Source organism: Papaver somniferum, chromosome 2, assembly GCF_003573695.1.
Source record: "Papaver somniferum cultivar HN1 chromosome 2, ASM357369v1, whole genome shotgun sequence".
Classification (NCBI taxonomy): Eukaryota; Viridiplantae; Streptophyta; class Magnoliopsida; order Ranunculales; family Papaveraceae; genus Papaver; species Papaver somniferum.
In genome coordinates this window covers 61,699,176-61,715,408 of record NC_039359.1, presented here as the reverse complement: position 1 = coordinate 61,715,408, position 16,233 = coordinate 61,699,176, and the positions used below count along the sequence as shown (strand labels likewise).

The 16,233-nt window shown below is 35.8% G+C and overlaps 1 protein-coding gene and 1 long non-coding RNA gene across 3 annotated transcripts; one reads left to right on the top strand and one right to left on the bottom strand.

The window, feature by feature from the left end:
* The first annotated feature begins 5,953 nt into the window (after positions 1-5,953).
* LOC113347817 (putative pentatricopeptide repeat-containing protein At1g17630) lies at positions 5,954-9,256 on the top strand. Of its 2 annotated transcripts, XM_026591489.1 has the most exons (2): positions 5,954-8,412; positions 8,985-9,256. In XM_026591489.1, the coding sequence occupies exons 1-2, from the start codon at positions 6,050-6,052 to the stop codon at positions 9,199-9,201; spliced, it is 2,580 nt and encodes an 859-aa protein (XP_026447274.1). In that variant the 5' UTR covers positions 5,954-6,049; the 3' UTR covers positions 9,202-9,256. The 2 variants fall into 2 exon arrangements, with proteins under 2 accessions (XP_026447274.1, XP_026447275.1); XM_026591490.1 differs by lacking the exon at positions 8,985-9,256 and having other exon boundaries at positions 5,954-8,578.
* A 5,617-nt stretch (positions 9,257-14,873) lies between these two features.
* On the bottom strand, positions 14,874-15,993 carry LOC113353403. Its single transcript, XR_003361269.1, has 2 exons — positions 15,802-15,993; positions 14,874-15,485 (listed from the first exon to the last, which is right to left on the bottom strand). It is a non-coding gene; the product is annotated as an uncharacterized LOC113353403 (long non-coding RNA).
* Between the last annotated feature and the right edge of the window lie 240 nt (positions 15,994-16,233).

Here is a 16,233-nt window from a genome sequence, read left to right as displayed (position 1 = left end):
TCTCGAATCACTTCTCTTCTCTTCTCTTCAATTAACTTCTGTTCTCTTCTCTTCTGTCAAATCGAATTTTTGAATTGAAACCCTAAGAAAACACGAAGAAACAGGGAGAAGATTTGTTTTTGATATGTTTTCAATTAAATTCTGTCAAACTTTCCTTTGAAATCAACCGAATATACACGGAAGGTCAGTTCTAGATTTTTGAAAGATCCTAAAAACTAAATTTACATATAATCGAATGAAATGGGGTTTTTGTGCCATTTTTTCTTCAAATGGTTTTTATTAAGGCCAAATAATATGGCTGGAGTTTTTTTAACTCAAAGAGTAGCCTTGGTTTTTTAGAGCTTAATATGTTCTCTTTTTAATATTAACTTCGGTTTATTCACACGAGATTCTTCTCTTCTCTCTTTTGCTCTCTCTTTTTTCTTCCTCTCCTCTCTTAATTTCCTTGCTACTTCCATTTCCACCATTATTTCTCTGCTCTGCTCTGCTTTTTTTCTTTTTGTTTTTTTTTTGCTATTTCGTTTAAACCCGTCAGACAAAAGTATGAGGATTTGATTTATTTGAATCAAATGATAAAGAAAACTATTGTTGCAGAGATTTACAATACAGGGTTTGATTTTGATGAAAAAAGAACGCAAAGGAAGATTATATAATTAATTATTATTGTTACGGAATTGATTAGAGTTTGGTTAGGGTTTTGATGTCTTGAAGAATTGAGGTTTCCAACGAAAACTAAAATTAGGGTTTCGATTGAGCTCGTGAAATCGGTTCAATAAGGGGTTCAGTTGAGATTCAATGGGGGTTTCAGTTGAGATTCATGACACAATCGATTTAATTTGATTTGATGGCATAATCTATTGAATATGGGTTTCAGGTTTCAGTTACAATTTCAATTTGGGTTCATGACCCTGTATCAAATTCTCAGATTTTTCTACTTGTAAGTATTGATAATCATGATTTTTTTTTTTTGAGTTGATTACATACCCGCTAATGACATACCTTTTGATATCAAATTCCCAGATTTAGTTTGAGTTGATGACATACCCGCTGATTTTTTTTATTTTATTTGGTTTTTCTGTCTCAGAGATTAGAGATGGGTATTGATAAATTAGGGGTCTAATTCTTGTGGTGTACGGTGTGAACAATAAGAAGAATTAGAAGTTGGGTCTTGTTTGATTGATAATGTTGACAGAGAAGAAGGTAAGGATTTTATTGCTTTGAAGGTCGCTGATTTTGGTTGTAATGTTCAAGAATCAGTAGTCGAGAAGCAAAAATGGTGAATCAAATGGAGACATGAGCAAGAAGAACAAGTTGGTAATTTTATAAATGTTAGGAAAACTGAAGGATGTGATGGTAAACTCTTTAATAAAAAAAATTTATATAAATTTTTTAATTATTACTAAACAGAAGTTAGGACATAAAGTAGTCAAGGCGGATCAACGTCCAGTCCAGGTACCAAGCCCTAACGTTGGACAAATGTTAAACCAAATACTAGTGTTGGTCTAAACCTGAGTATCAAACTCCAATTAACCCGTCTAATTTTGTGGGTACTTCTGGCATATTCTTTTGAGTCTTCTCGAAATACGAGAAAAGTGGCTAGCGCCTTATTAATTTTGCTCAAGAATCTTATCCAAATAGTGATATGATCTAAGTTCTAGAGGATCAACTTTGGTAATTGCCATCAAAACTAAAACATGTTTGTTTGCATCGGATTAGTCCGAGCCGACTCTTGACTCGATGCAATTAAATGTCACATTATTTGTGTTTTAGTTTTTGTCAGATCTGACTCGTTAACTAGCTCAAATTTAACCCTTAATTCGGACCCGTTTAAGTCAGGGAACAAAATTTCCTTGACTCATGAAATCAAGCCACATAATCTCATATTTTTGAGTCAGTTTGAGCCACGTATGATTAAAAGAATAGGCATATTGAGTTAGATTTAGATGAATCAATTTAGTCATAATTAGAAGAAAAGAAAAAACATAATATTTGGATTGAATTTTAGCATTTTTCCGAACACCACAAGCCAAATGCGTGGTTTTAAATGTGCGCTTGAACCAAAAATGCTGATCCTAGATTAGGCAGATATGCCATTTGGTTTATTATTTCCCGCTTAGGAACCTTTTTTTACCCCTCTTCTTCTTCACTTCTTTCGTTCTTCCCTTACGATTTCTGGTCTGCATCCGATTAGTACTTATGCTTAATAGTTCTCTCCGTCGCCAAAAATTTCTCCAATCTCGTTTTAGTCCTGCAACAATCTCACTCTCACATAATCATCACCAAACCCAAACACAAAATCATGACTATAACAACTCTCTTGATTTATTTGCTTACCTTCTCACAAACTACACAACGTACAAACAAATCAAAGAAATTCATACAAAAATCATTCATGAAGGAGAAAATCAATCCGGGTTTTAATTCCAGGACTTATATCAAGTTATTCACAGCTGGGGTTTCTTGATGAAGCTAATAAAGTGTTTCATAACATACCCATTGACTGTAAATCAGACTTGTCATTATGGAATTCGATCTTAAGAGCTAATAAAATACATGGGTTTGATGAAGAAACCATTGATCTTTACATTCGAATGCGGAATTTAGGTGTTCCTACTGATGGGTTTACTTTCCCACTTGTTATCAAAGCTTGTACTTTGATGTGTGATTAAGCATTGCACATTTAGCTTTTTTATATATTTATTTCGAAACACATTTAACTTTCTGATACTCATCAAAAAAATATATTTAATGACCATCGTTTAAGACTTAGTTAACAAGAATAAATATTAAATATTCAAACACAGTAAGTCTAAGATCCAATTCAATTTAGTTAACCATTTTCTTTGGCACAATCATATAAAGAAAATTCATAAAACCAAGTAAATGAAACTCAAGACTAAGAAACAAAAATTGTATTAATAGATGATTATAATTGATTACTTTATAAGCTTCTTTTGATTATAGAATATCAATCCCAATTGATATAACAAGTCCCAAAACACCTAGTTAAAGAGTGAAAAGAAAAACTCGTAAACTGAAACTCAACAACTAAACCTAATCATAAGAAAATCATCACTCACCAACATCTAATTCTCCACCGAAATTGAAAATTGATTCGGAAAACGGAAAGGGAACCACAAAAATCTCAGGTAAAGATCTTTACGAGGAATCACATAGTCAAGAAAAAGAGGAGATTCAATTCCATGAACAACAACAACTCCATTCACAAACATATTTGGTTTTCAAATCACTATGTTATTGATCATGTAATTTGATTTTGAGTTACAAGTGACATAAAGTCATTGTGAAGGTAAAAATCTGCGGATCGTTGATAAGTTGGAAGGCTTTGAAGTTTAGAGAAGGTGAGTCTTTGAAGAATCATAGTGTATCCTAGTGGAAGAAGAAGAAAAAAACGAAAAACATTTATAATTAAGAATTTCACATTTAAATTATATATATATATATATATATATATATATATATATATTATCATACACATTTAACTTAATGATACTCATCACAAACATATATTCGATGACCATCTCTTGAGACTTAGTTAATAAGCATAAATATTAAATATTCAAACACAATTTTGTTGAACATTACCCGCATCTCTAATACAAATTTATAATCATCCACAAAATAATTCCAAACTTGTTCATGAGTGCAACACTGGTGGTTCATGGAATAGAATCTCCCTTATCTTTTGATTTTGAAATTCCACACGAAGACTTATGTCTCGGATTCTGGTGGTGGTTTCCTGTTCCGAGCAATCCATCATCGACCTCACTAGAGAGGCAAATGTTAATCAAGGGTTTACTTGAAGCCAGCAACAAATACTACAGGTATTTGGCTGAATCCCTATGTCTTATTAAACCATCTGATTTTCCAACTCGGGCTGCTTTTTTCATTAGTTCGGATAATCAAACTAGGGATAAGCCATTCCCGTTTAAAAGGTCATCGTTTTAGTCTATATCCGATCCCCAAACACTCTTACATCGTATGTGCCTTTTTCATATCTGCTCCGATTACCCATTGGTTATAAACTCCAAACCTTCATGCCCGACCATTACGTTCTGGTGACTAATAACTCACTTACAAACTATACTCTTAATGGAATTCGGATTGTCAAACCAGATGTTTACAAAAAGGCTTCTATTGGTGTTCATGAGATTGAAGCTTCTCTGGGCGTCCGCTACTCTATTTTAAAGTGGCTAAAGTATCTCTTGCAAATCCTTATATGCAATTGAAATTGGGAGCAATATGGATTGTTGGCTTCATATATTATTACATGGTTTTTATCTGGCCTAGGGATTTTTGGAATGTGTTGTTGGGAACTGGTTGATGATGAGCATGGGAAGTTCTTCCTTAGCTTTTGTTGTTCTTTTAGGTGTTTTAGGAATTGTTTTATCAGGGTGGGATTGATGTTATTATGTGATCAACAAGGGCTTATAATGTATCAATCTTCATCCATTATTAATAATACAATTTCTCTTTGTTATTTTTGATAAATCTCAGTTGTGTTTCTTGTTGTTGTTGTTTTTTTTTTTTTTTGTTGGATACGATTGTGCTTGTCCTGTATAAAAGACATAATGAAATTTCATTCAGATTTGCTAAACCCTGGTGATCTCAATTGAGTCTTGGAAATCCATAGATCGCTTATGCTAACAATTTGTGATTACGAAGGCCTACATTGCTATCAAGGAGTTATAAGATTATTTTAAAGTCAGCCTCAACAACATTCTAATTCTACGACTCTTGTTCATTATGCAAACCATCATAAAGGATGCATAACACATCATGCAACCATATTTTGGTTTATGGATCGACTAATTTTTCGATTTTAGAAAAGTGATACTTTCACATTCTGTTTCATGAAAAGTGATACTTTCACGTCGTTTCAGAAAAAGTGATACTTTCGCTCTGTTTTAGGAAAAGTGATACTTTCGCTCTGTATGGCTTATTCACCGATACTAATATGAAAGTGTTTCTTTTGAAGGGAAAACAATGAGATAAAAATGCTTAGTGAATACACCGGCCATATACATAATTTACATGAAACCTTTGTTTTGTGTGATAGCTCATGCAGAAGTAGGCGTCAATTGAATCTATATAATCACCTTGTATATTTTTGGGTAGCATATGAGAAGTTGTTTTTTTATTTAAAGAAGTCAAAAATGTCAGAAGAAGTTTCGATATGAAACTTCAAAACAAATGATTTATAGAAGTCAGAAAAGTTAACTTTTTATGAAGCAAAATAATTTCGCTTCTAAATTATGCTTCTAGTATCCAAACACACTACAAAAGTTGTTAGAATTGACGAGAACAAGAAGCTCCTGAGTTATATTTCAAGGTTACAAAATTTGAAAATTGAACACTACCAAACAAATTCAATAACTTAGCTGAACACGGTAATGCATCGCCAATCTATAAAATTAAAACTACCGATGGTGCATCTTTTCAGTCCAATTTTGTAGGCACTCCTCACATTATCCCCAAAAACAGCCATCTCCATATCAGTTTTTCTAAAACAATCTACCCCCAACAGCTGACATAATCCAAGATTTAGAGCATCTGCAACGATATATCTCATGAAAACTAAGTTACATTTGGGCTTAGTTTTCGCATTTTCATAAACAACACACGAAAATATAAATGGAGTATCTTTTTTTACTTGCGGGTTGTTAGAGCATTTTTGATATAACAGTATCACAATCAACCGTTAAACAATATGAACAACATTAATATTTGCAAAATGAATGTGGTTAGATCAAAAATATTCAAACATTAGGAGCAAAAAATTTATTCGACACGAAAAGAAGCAGCCTAAGCTCCCTTTGAATGGGCACTTGATGGATTGGTGAACGGGTTTGTAAGTTTGTTTCCCCCAGGCCCAGAAGCGTGGTTTTAAATGTGAGTTCGAACTTTGAACCAAACATGCTGAGCCAAATTGGCTGATACGCCATTTGGTTCTTATTTTCTCGCTTCCTCTTCACTTCTTCTTTTGTTCTTCCCTTCCGATCTTTGGTCTGAATTCGATTGGTACTTAATGCTTAATGGTTCTCTTCGACGCCAATTTCTTCAATCTCGAGTTAGCCCTGCAACAATCTCACTCTCACATAATTATCACCAAACCCAAACTGAAAATCATGGCTATAACAAAAACTCTCTTGATTTATTTGCTCACCTTCTCGAAAAATGCAGTACTCACAAACAAACCAAAGAAATTCATACAAAAATCATTCATGCAGGATCAAATCAATCTGGGTTTTTATTTCCAGGACTTATATCAAGTTATTCACAACTGGGGTTTGTTGATGAAGCCAAAAAAGTGTTTCATAACATACCCAACGACTGTAAATCGGACTTGTCATTATGGAATTCAATCTTAAGAGCTAATAAAACACATGGTTTTGATGAAGAAACCATTGATATTTACATTCGAATGCGGAATTCAGGTGTTTCTAGTGATGGGTTTACTTTCCCGCTTGTTATCAAAGCTTGTACTTCAATGGGCGATTCTAAGTTGTGTAAAGCTGTTCATGGGCATGTATTGGTTTCAGGATATCAATATAATCTTCATGTTGGGAATGATTTGATTAATGGGTATGGAAAAATGGGATTAATGGAGGATGCGATTAAGGTGTTTGATAAAATGTCACGTAGAAATCATGTTACTTGGAATACTATGTTTTCTGGTTTTGCGCATAATTTTGATTGTGATGGTGCTGTTAATATGTTTGGATTAATGGAACGAGAAGGTGTAGAACCGCATTTACTGACATGGACATCGTTTATCTCGGTACATAAGCGATGTGGATTGCATGACAGAGTTATTGAATTGTTTCGAGATATGAGAAGGAAGATGAATTGTTCAACTGGTGAAGTAATTGCTGTGGTTTTATCATCTTGTGCTGAATTGGATAAGTTTCAAATGGCTAAGGAGATCCATGGGTATGTTATTAGTGGTGGATTTCAGGATTATATGTTTGTGCAGAATTCGCTTATATCTGTTTATGGGAAAAATGGGAATGTAGAGGAAGCAAGAAATTTGTTTATGGAGATTAAGACTAAAAACTTAGTGACTTGGAATGCATTGATTTCTTCCTTTGCGGATGCTGGTTTTTGTGATGAGGCTCATCAAACTTTCTGCCAGTTGGTAAACATTGATGACCAAAAACCGAGACCCAATGTTGTAAGTTTTAGCGCAGTCATTGGGGGTTTTGCTGCGAAGCGGAAAGAGAATGAATGCTTTGAAGTCTTTCGTGAAATGTTGCATTTTAAGGTTCACCCAAATTCGGTCACAATTGCCAGTCTTCTGTCGTTGTGTGCAGAGGTGGTAGCTCTGGGTTTAGGGAAGGAAATTCATGGGTATTCGATTAGAGCTCTGATGGATAAGAATATATTGGTAGGAAATGGTCTAGTCAATATGTATACGAAGTGTGGTGATGTCATGGACGCGTGTTCAGTGTTTGATCACATGGATAATAGGGATTTAATCTCTTGGAATTCGATGATTGCAGGGTATGGTATGCATGGATATGCCAAGGAAGCACTTGCAACTTTCAGTGAGATGGTTAAATTAGGGTCAAAACCAGATGTAGTCACGTTTGTTTCAGTTCTTTCTGCATGTAGCCATGCTGGGCTTGTTACTGAGGGTCGAAAGCTGTTTGATCAGATGAGCAGTGAATTTATGATTATGCCAGATATGGAACACTATTCTTGTATTGTTGATCTACTTGGCAGAGCAGGCTTATTTCAAGAGGCAAATGAACTTATCGAAAAAATGCCATTTGAACCGGATGAATGTGTATGGGGAGCACTGCTGAATGCTTGCAGGATTCATAAGAATACAGATATAGCAGAAGTGATTAAATCACGTTTGAATCTTGAATCGGAGATGACTGGGACTTACATGTGTCTCTCCAATATCTATGCTTCTCAGGGAAGATGGGAGGATGCTGCCAAAGTGAGAGTTGCAGCCAAAACTAGAGGGCTAAAGAAAATCCCAGGTCAGAGTAGGATTGAAGTGAGGAAGAAATCTTACATCTTTTCATCTGGTAACAGTTTTCAGTCAGGTTTGGACAAAGTTTACGAAATACTTGATGATTTAGGTCCGCGAATGAAGGCCGAAGGTTATGTACCAGATAAAAGCTTTGTTTTACAAGATGTGGGTGATGAGGAGAAGAAAGAGATTTTGAATGGACACAGTGAGAAACTAGCAATTGCATTTGGTCATGCTAATATTCTTCCTAACTTTCCAATTCGAGTCACAAAGAATCTCCGGGTTTGTGGGGACTGCCATAACTGGACTAAGATTTTCACGAAAGTGACAAAACGTGAAGTTATTGTTAGAGATGGACGTCGTTTTCACCATTTCAAAGATGGGTTATGTTCTTGCAGAGATTATTGGTAAGCATTTCTAAACCTTTTTTTTTTGGTCCCAATATGAGCTTAAGATTGCAATAGAAGTTGTTTATAGGTCACTCATTCTTTGTTCCTTTGGGTTCACATTGCACCTATTCTTGCTCTTCCGTAAGTTAGTGAAGTCATGACATAAAGTGAACCAATACTCTGACTGTACACCTTTGGTCCTTAAAAAATTTCTGTTTTAATACTTCAGGTTCCCAGTCTTGTGTTTGATACTTTTGCTTTTGGGTCTTAAAAAATCTATAAACTGCGCATTACAGGAGTATATTTGAAGAAAAGAATATCAGTTGCCTTTAAGATCAAATGCTAGACCATTATAAAAATTTAACACAATTATGAAATGTTAAAGATTGCGGGATATAGAGAAGACAAAAAAGTTGGTTTGATTGTTAGTTGGCAAGCCTGGCTAACACACTGTCTGAATAGGTAATGAACCGACATGCTTGTGCTGTTTTAGAACCAAGCTTGGATTCGTGTATAATGTATTGAATTGTGATAGGGTGCAATTGCAAACGCATCTTGGTGCATGTCCTTACATATAAACACATTATCAGCCTTTTCAGCAAAATAAACTGTTGGGTGAATGCGAATCGTAAGTGGGGTGTTCTATCACTGGAAGGAATGGAGACGACACTCCGCCACTCTCTGCGGCTCTGCCTCTCCTTGCTAGTGAAGGAAGCCTCCTTGTCCTTGCTTTTTTATGAAACCTTTGTTCAAGGTTTCTGCAAATATTCTTTATGTCCAGTTGAATATGCACTTTCATGGCATTGACAACCCCTAAAATTTCTTGTATTTTGTCATGTCCACAGTTGACTCACTTTTTCCCACTGGATAGTCAAGATTTTTAGCAATGTCATTTTTTTTTTTGCTAAGAAATACACCATTATATTAAGAAAGAAGAGAATTACAGACTTCATTTAGGTTCTCCTTCCTAATAAGAGAGTTCAAAATAGAAGAAACAGTGACCCAAAGACCCTTAAGACTGAGTTTTCTAGCCCGATGTGCAAGTCGGTCTGCTAGGAGATTTTTCACACGCTTAATGTACATAATTTTAAAGGACACTGAACTAGAAATTAAAATCCGACATTGCTCGACAAGATCATTACTTCTCCAAGCAATATTTGTACCGAAACCATACTGAAATGCACAAGCTGAAGACAGTCACTAACAAACACGACTCTGGAAAGATTCATCTCTTCTGCCCAAGAGATGGCCAAAATTAGAGCAGCAGCTTCAACACCTACTGCATCTGTCATCAAACCATAGTCCGAACGAGAACTTCTTACATTTCCTGCAATGTCACACCAAATAACACCCAAACCCATGTTAAAATCTTTAAAGGAACCATCAATAAACATAAAATGATCCACCTCTGCAATAGGGATCTTGTTATCACTAAGAAAAACATTTGTGGGGGACTCGGGAGAAATATAAGTGTTAATCATTCTCAGCGTATCCAATATGACCTTATTCAGATCAACAGAGGCATTCCTGAACAACACATCACACCTTAACTTCAAAATACACCACATAACAATGGCACCAATACTAGGCCAAATCAGAAAGAAGTCATCAATCCAATCCAAATCCAGGTTAATCAAGTGTTGTAAAGAAAGACCAAACCAAATGTGTCTCGCAATTGTACAATTTATCAATAGGTGCACAACTGTTTCATCATGCCTCTGACAAAGAGGACATATGACATCAACTTCAGGGTTATAAAAATGAATCATGGTATTAACTAGAAGCATATACACAAATATTTTCCACAAAAAAAAAAATAATTTTAGGCAAACAGTCAACGGCCCAAACTTTCCTACAGAATGCAGTATCAGCAGGTGGCGAAAAATCATTCATATAAACTCTATATGCATATTTAATAGTGAACTAACCATTGCTAGTGCGCCCACATCAAAGAATCACTCTGATTAATATTGAATCTAATTGTCTTAATCCTAGTAACTTCATCAGTAGAGAATAATGTAGAAAGAAGACTGAAATTCCAACAACTATTGTGAACATCAAGAAGCTCATCAACAAAAGATAATTATTATGAGAAGGTGTAGATGGGGAAAAACGATTTGCTGGTTTTTACAGGATTGAGGAGATGACCGTGCGGAGGAGACTCCTTGAACGGAACAAATGCTCAACCTCACACAGATGCACTGCAAGAAGGGAGTGCTTTAAATTCAAGAGATCAATTTGTAGGACTCTGGCCTAAACCAAGACAATGGTCGTTCCAGAGTCAATTCGGTCACAAGAGAGGATGGGATGATCTCTAGAAGGGAAGCTGAGAAATGTGTGAGATCAATGGTGATCGAGATTGTAGGTGTGTTGTGTATTCTGCGTAAGAAAGTTCTGAATGATTGAATTTTACTTAGTTGAGAGTGATTGCTCAGACGATGAGTTCGTGTAGACGAAGGATTGTCTGTGTAAACTTGTCGGGAAATTCTTGTCTAGACGAATGTTGTCCTTTTCAATCATGATTCAGAAGTCTTTTATATTGCTGGAATTGTAAACGCCATGATCCCATGAAGCATGACAGTTGCTGGAGTCAGAGAGTGGAGAAGTGGGAAATCATGTTGAAACCAGTTGCTCATCGTGCGGAGACTTGGTTAACTTTTCACCCACTACTTTGCTAACTCCTCCAACTGATTGCATGACTTGCTCGCATTCTCATCGTGTGTATGAACACACGTGCCGTAGACCGCCAGACCAAAACTCTAGTTAATATCCCCCATGTGACACAATTGATGTCTCATGAATGTGGAGTCTGCAAGGCAGACGTGTATTTAGTTAGTCAGTTGCTGACTTTATGGGACGATGAGTCCTTGTATTGATGAGTTGAACATAATTTTCAAATGTTCTGAGACTCATGAATTGAACATGTCTGCTGAGATAAAAAAAATATCATTGTCGAATAAATGTTGACAACCTGAGCAAACTTTGCTGCTGAGTTGTTGAATATTGATAGTTGAACCAATATTCCTTAGTCTGAGCAAATATTGCTAGTCTGAGCAAATATTGCTCATCTGAGAAAATGTTGCTCGTCGAATATTGATAGTTAAACCAATATTCTTTGGTGTGAGCAAATGTTGCTAGTCTGAGCAAATATTGCTCATCTGAGGAATCATTGGTAACAGGACCAAGATAAATATTAATTTAAAATATTGGCAGTTGAGCCGAGTATAATTAATTAGGATATTGATCATGGGATCAACATAAAAATTTAGCGTTTGAATCTACTCAGAATTACGTTTTTGCAGAGCTCTGGATTCGAAACTCTAATTTTGATCAATTGCTGATCAATTGATGATTTATTGAAAATCAACCACGGAGTGAAAAAGGGACCGGCTACATGGGATGATGAGTCGACCATGTAACGCCCAGATGCTCGAGTAAGAAAAATACCAAAGTCTCTGAAGACCAGTTGGTGAAAAGATGATTAAATGCTGGTTTAATTATTTATTAAAATAATGTTCGTGTAAGCGTTAGGTAGTAAAACCTAGTTATGAAAAGATGAGGGACCGACCAAGAGAGCATGAGACCGGGCCTTGGTGGTCATGGGACCAGCTGATGGTCATTTAAGCAAACTCCAAGTTGTTTCAAAAGAGTTTGGACCTAATATGAGCAATTGAGCAAATTAGGTCAAAATTATTAAAACATGCGGGACCGGATATTTGAAAGCCTTAGGGACAGCCATGGTCGGTCAAGGGGATATACCCGTGTCACCATAATGTCCGCGTCTCAGTTCTGAGAGTTTCGATATTTTCCGGTGCCCGTTTGAGCAACATTTTGAGAAAATATGAAGGATCCAGGGTTTTGCTGAAACTAGGAAAAATTCATCAGATGATGAAAAATAATTAATAAAATATGAGATCGCAAAGTGTGGGACCGTCCACGTCTAGGGCATGCTTGGCGAGCTAGCAAGCTCGATCCCACATCAGTTTTCTCAATTTTATGTAATTTTTGTGTATTTTCCCTGATGTGGGGGAAATACCATGAAACTGAGAATTTCATGAGATTAAGGAATTCCCATGAGATTAGGGAAATAATAATAATAATAAAATATGGAATGATGAAGTGTGGGACCGGCTATGGCCAGGGAATGGCCGGCCGGCCAATGGGCACGGTCCCAAGGCACTCTTCCCAATTTTATGTAATTTTTCATGATTTTAGGGAAATATCATGAAATCAAAAAGGTTTGTTGAAACCAGGGAATTTTGTTGAAATCAGGCAGTTTCCATAAGATGAGGAGACATAAAAAATAATAATAAAGCAAAGGGGCATGTGGGACCAGCTAGGGCATGACCGGCCTGCTAGAGCCCGGTCCCACGAGTTTCCCTAATTTTATATTATTTTTCATGGGTTTAGGGAAATATCATGAAATCAGGCAACTTTCATTGGATGAGGGAAATAATAAAAATAATAAGGAACCATGAGGTGTGGGACCGGCCACGGCTAGGGCATGGCTGGACGGCTAGTGAGCTTGGTCCCACGACTCCTTTCCTTATTTATTATTATTTCTTTGATACGAGGAAACACCATGAGACTGAGGAGTTTCCTTGAGACGAAGGAGATTTGCTCAAATGAAGGGATTTTCATGAGATCAGGGAAAATAATAAAAATATGATAAAATATAAAATTGGACGTGGGATTGGCCAGGGAACGACTAGACGGCCCGTGGGCCCAGTCCCCCAGCACCTCGATTAATATTTGATTATTTATTATTTTCTTCTTATTTTGCATAGGTTCATCTTTCCTTCGTGTTTTAGAATGCTCGTTTGTGCATTCAGGTGCTCGTTTGTGCATTATTGCTGAGTACACGTGCACCATTTTGGTCGGGGCTTACTCGAGAGCTGCTCAGATGCCCGCACGTTAAATATTTATCACTAACTTGTGGAATTCTGCTGGGAAGAACCACAAATTGAAGTGACGAAATATTACGAAGAATCGTAGAATATTGCTGAATATTCAGTTAACGATTAGAGATAATTAATTGATGGCTTTATTCTAGCAGGCATGCTGTCTATGAGCCTTAATTATCTGAGAATAGAGAAATATGAGCTTCTTGAAACGTCATATCTCTTTTATATAGTCAGGCAAAACTTTGTTGCATCATGAAGACGTTATTGCTCTATACTAGCAGGCAAGCTGTCTAGGAGCCGTCCAATATAATGATTCTATACACATGTCTTTAATATAGTTAGGGAAAACCTTGTTACATCCTAAAGACGTTATCGCTCTATACTAGCAGGCAATCTGTCTAGGAGCCGTCCAATCGTTCGATTCCATATAAAAGGGATTACTGAAATTGTTCAGTATTCATGAAATATGATGTTTCCTCAGTTGAGAGACTGCATATTCATGTATGCTCTGAGAGAAGTATACTCAGTCAGAGACTCTTGTGGCATGAGCTTTCATGCTTCGATAATAGACATGATCCTCAATACTCATCTGATTGCTGGATCAGGAATATGTAAAATTATGGTTTTACGATTTTAGCCTTTGTCGAAAATCCACCATCTACATTAAGTCCCCTGCTTAGTGAGGGACAGTCATGTACCTCATTCAGCACTTGATGGTGATTTTCTAGTTACAGACGAAATAAGTAATTGAACTTAGTCGTAAGATAGAATGTTACCGGATTTTCGATTGCGCGAACGAACTATGGCTTGAACGAAGATCCCAGTAGCATGATAGAGCATTGAGCGCAAATTGGTGTAGTACTGCGGATTTGGTGATGGGACCTTGGTCGATTTAGGATTCACGGGTCCGGACCCATGAAAAGAAATCCTTGTCTTAGGAACAGACGCTTGCTCGTTTCTTAGTTTAAGGAACAAAATAGACCTCAGTCTGATGATATAAAATTTTGTCTATGAGCTTTCACGAAAACCAATTTTTTTTTTTAAATATGTGATATTTCACAAAGTGGAATAAACTCTCGTTTGCTTTGTACGAGAGAAAAGTTTTTTTTTTTAAAAAAATAGACGTGTGCCCGTTAGTAATAAAATTTTGTTTATGAGCTTTCATGAAATTCTTTTATCTTCGAGCTTTCAGAAATCTTTGAAAATATACTCTCGCTTTAAAGACATATGCTCGTGCGAGGGAGAAAAAATATATAGATATGATATTCAAATTTACGTGAGTTTCACGTTAAATATTTATATATTTTGTAAAATCATGTTTTGATTTTGAACAATTGTTGAAAGTAGACCATTATACATGATGAAATAATGTATGTATGTGAGTTTTCACAATTGCAGAATGGACGTCTGTCTAGTTTTCGAAAAATTAGTGGACAAGGTTGTGAAATCGTGAATCGCAACACGTATAGTTTTTCATTTTTATGAATCGAATCGCATATTGAATCGCGAATCGAAGATTCATAGTCGATTTTTATATGACTTGAGAAAATAATTACACATATATAAATACACACATAAAAACAAATAACATACATATATATATATATACGCTTCATAAATAAATGTTTAAGTGTCACTGACTCAAAGTGATATAGAATCTATGGTTAAAATACTTGTTGTTACTACATTAAATGGCACGGCATTCGCATAAAAAAATCACATATAGCCTTACAAGCATCATCTCTCTCAGGCTTCTTGAAGTAGGTACTCAGTGTGTTAGGTGTCTTAGTTCCCTTTAGAGCATCTCTCATCAACTTTTCTCTTGTCCCTAACTCATCTTCGTCGCCATTCTGATCACCTGATTCTTCACACTTCTCTTTATCATTCTCAAGCTTTTGAATATAGGCAATAAAGAACTGTTTTACTTCTGGAGTAACCTCCTTACAAATAGCCACGTTATTCCTAGTTTGTGCAAGATGGTGTTTAATTCTATACATACCTCCATGATATTTGTTACCACAAAAATTGCAAGTTAAAATTTTTTTATTACCGGGGATTACTATCTTACAGTATTCCCAAGTTGGATCAACTACCACCAAAAGAAATTTTGGATTGTTTCTGCTTGGTACTCATATTGTGCAAGCTTGGAAGCTGATAAGTGTCGAGGTGCACAGCTCACAACTGAACCTGCGGTTGAAGGAAAAAAATCCAGTTAACACAACATCAACAACATATACATAAATTCAATGAATTACACAGGAATTGAATAAAAAAATTAATGAGAAAATTTGAAAAACATATCTCCTACGTAATTAGATTGTCTTACCAAAAATCAATTCCATGAAAACCTCTTTTATTAAGAAAATAAGAACCCAATTTTGAAAACAACTGTGCAAAAATCACTAAATACATGATAATATGATATGATTTCAATCACTGTACAGCCTAAACTAAGCAGTATAAATAACATTTTCCTTAATGATTCTACTTCCACCTGACTTACACGATTCCGATGATTGAATTCGTTGATTTCAATGATTCAATTCGTTGATTTCATCATAACCCACTCAAAATAACTCCACTAACTTGCATCTTTGATGGATGATTTTGGAAGATTTCTTTGGTTTTGCTACTAGAGTGGATTTTTTGGGAACCCTAGAAATGGGTTTTTGGAAGGGAGGAACAGAGACGAAATGTATTGTTAGTCACTGTATATTTGTAGACCCCTTTTCTGACCTTTAAACTTAATAAAAAATGGAAATATTCAAAATCGTAAATCGCATATGTGAAGCGAATCGACGGTTCAAAAAATGAATCGTACGCGATTTTAGGAAACCGATTCATAAGTACGCTTTGAATCGTTTTTTTAATTTTTTTGACTCGAATGGGACGATCTGAATCGTAAATTGGACGATTTTAAAAACCATGCCAGTGG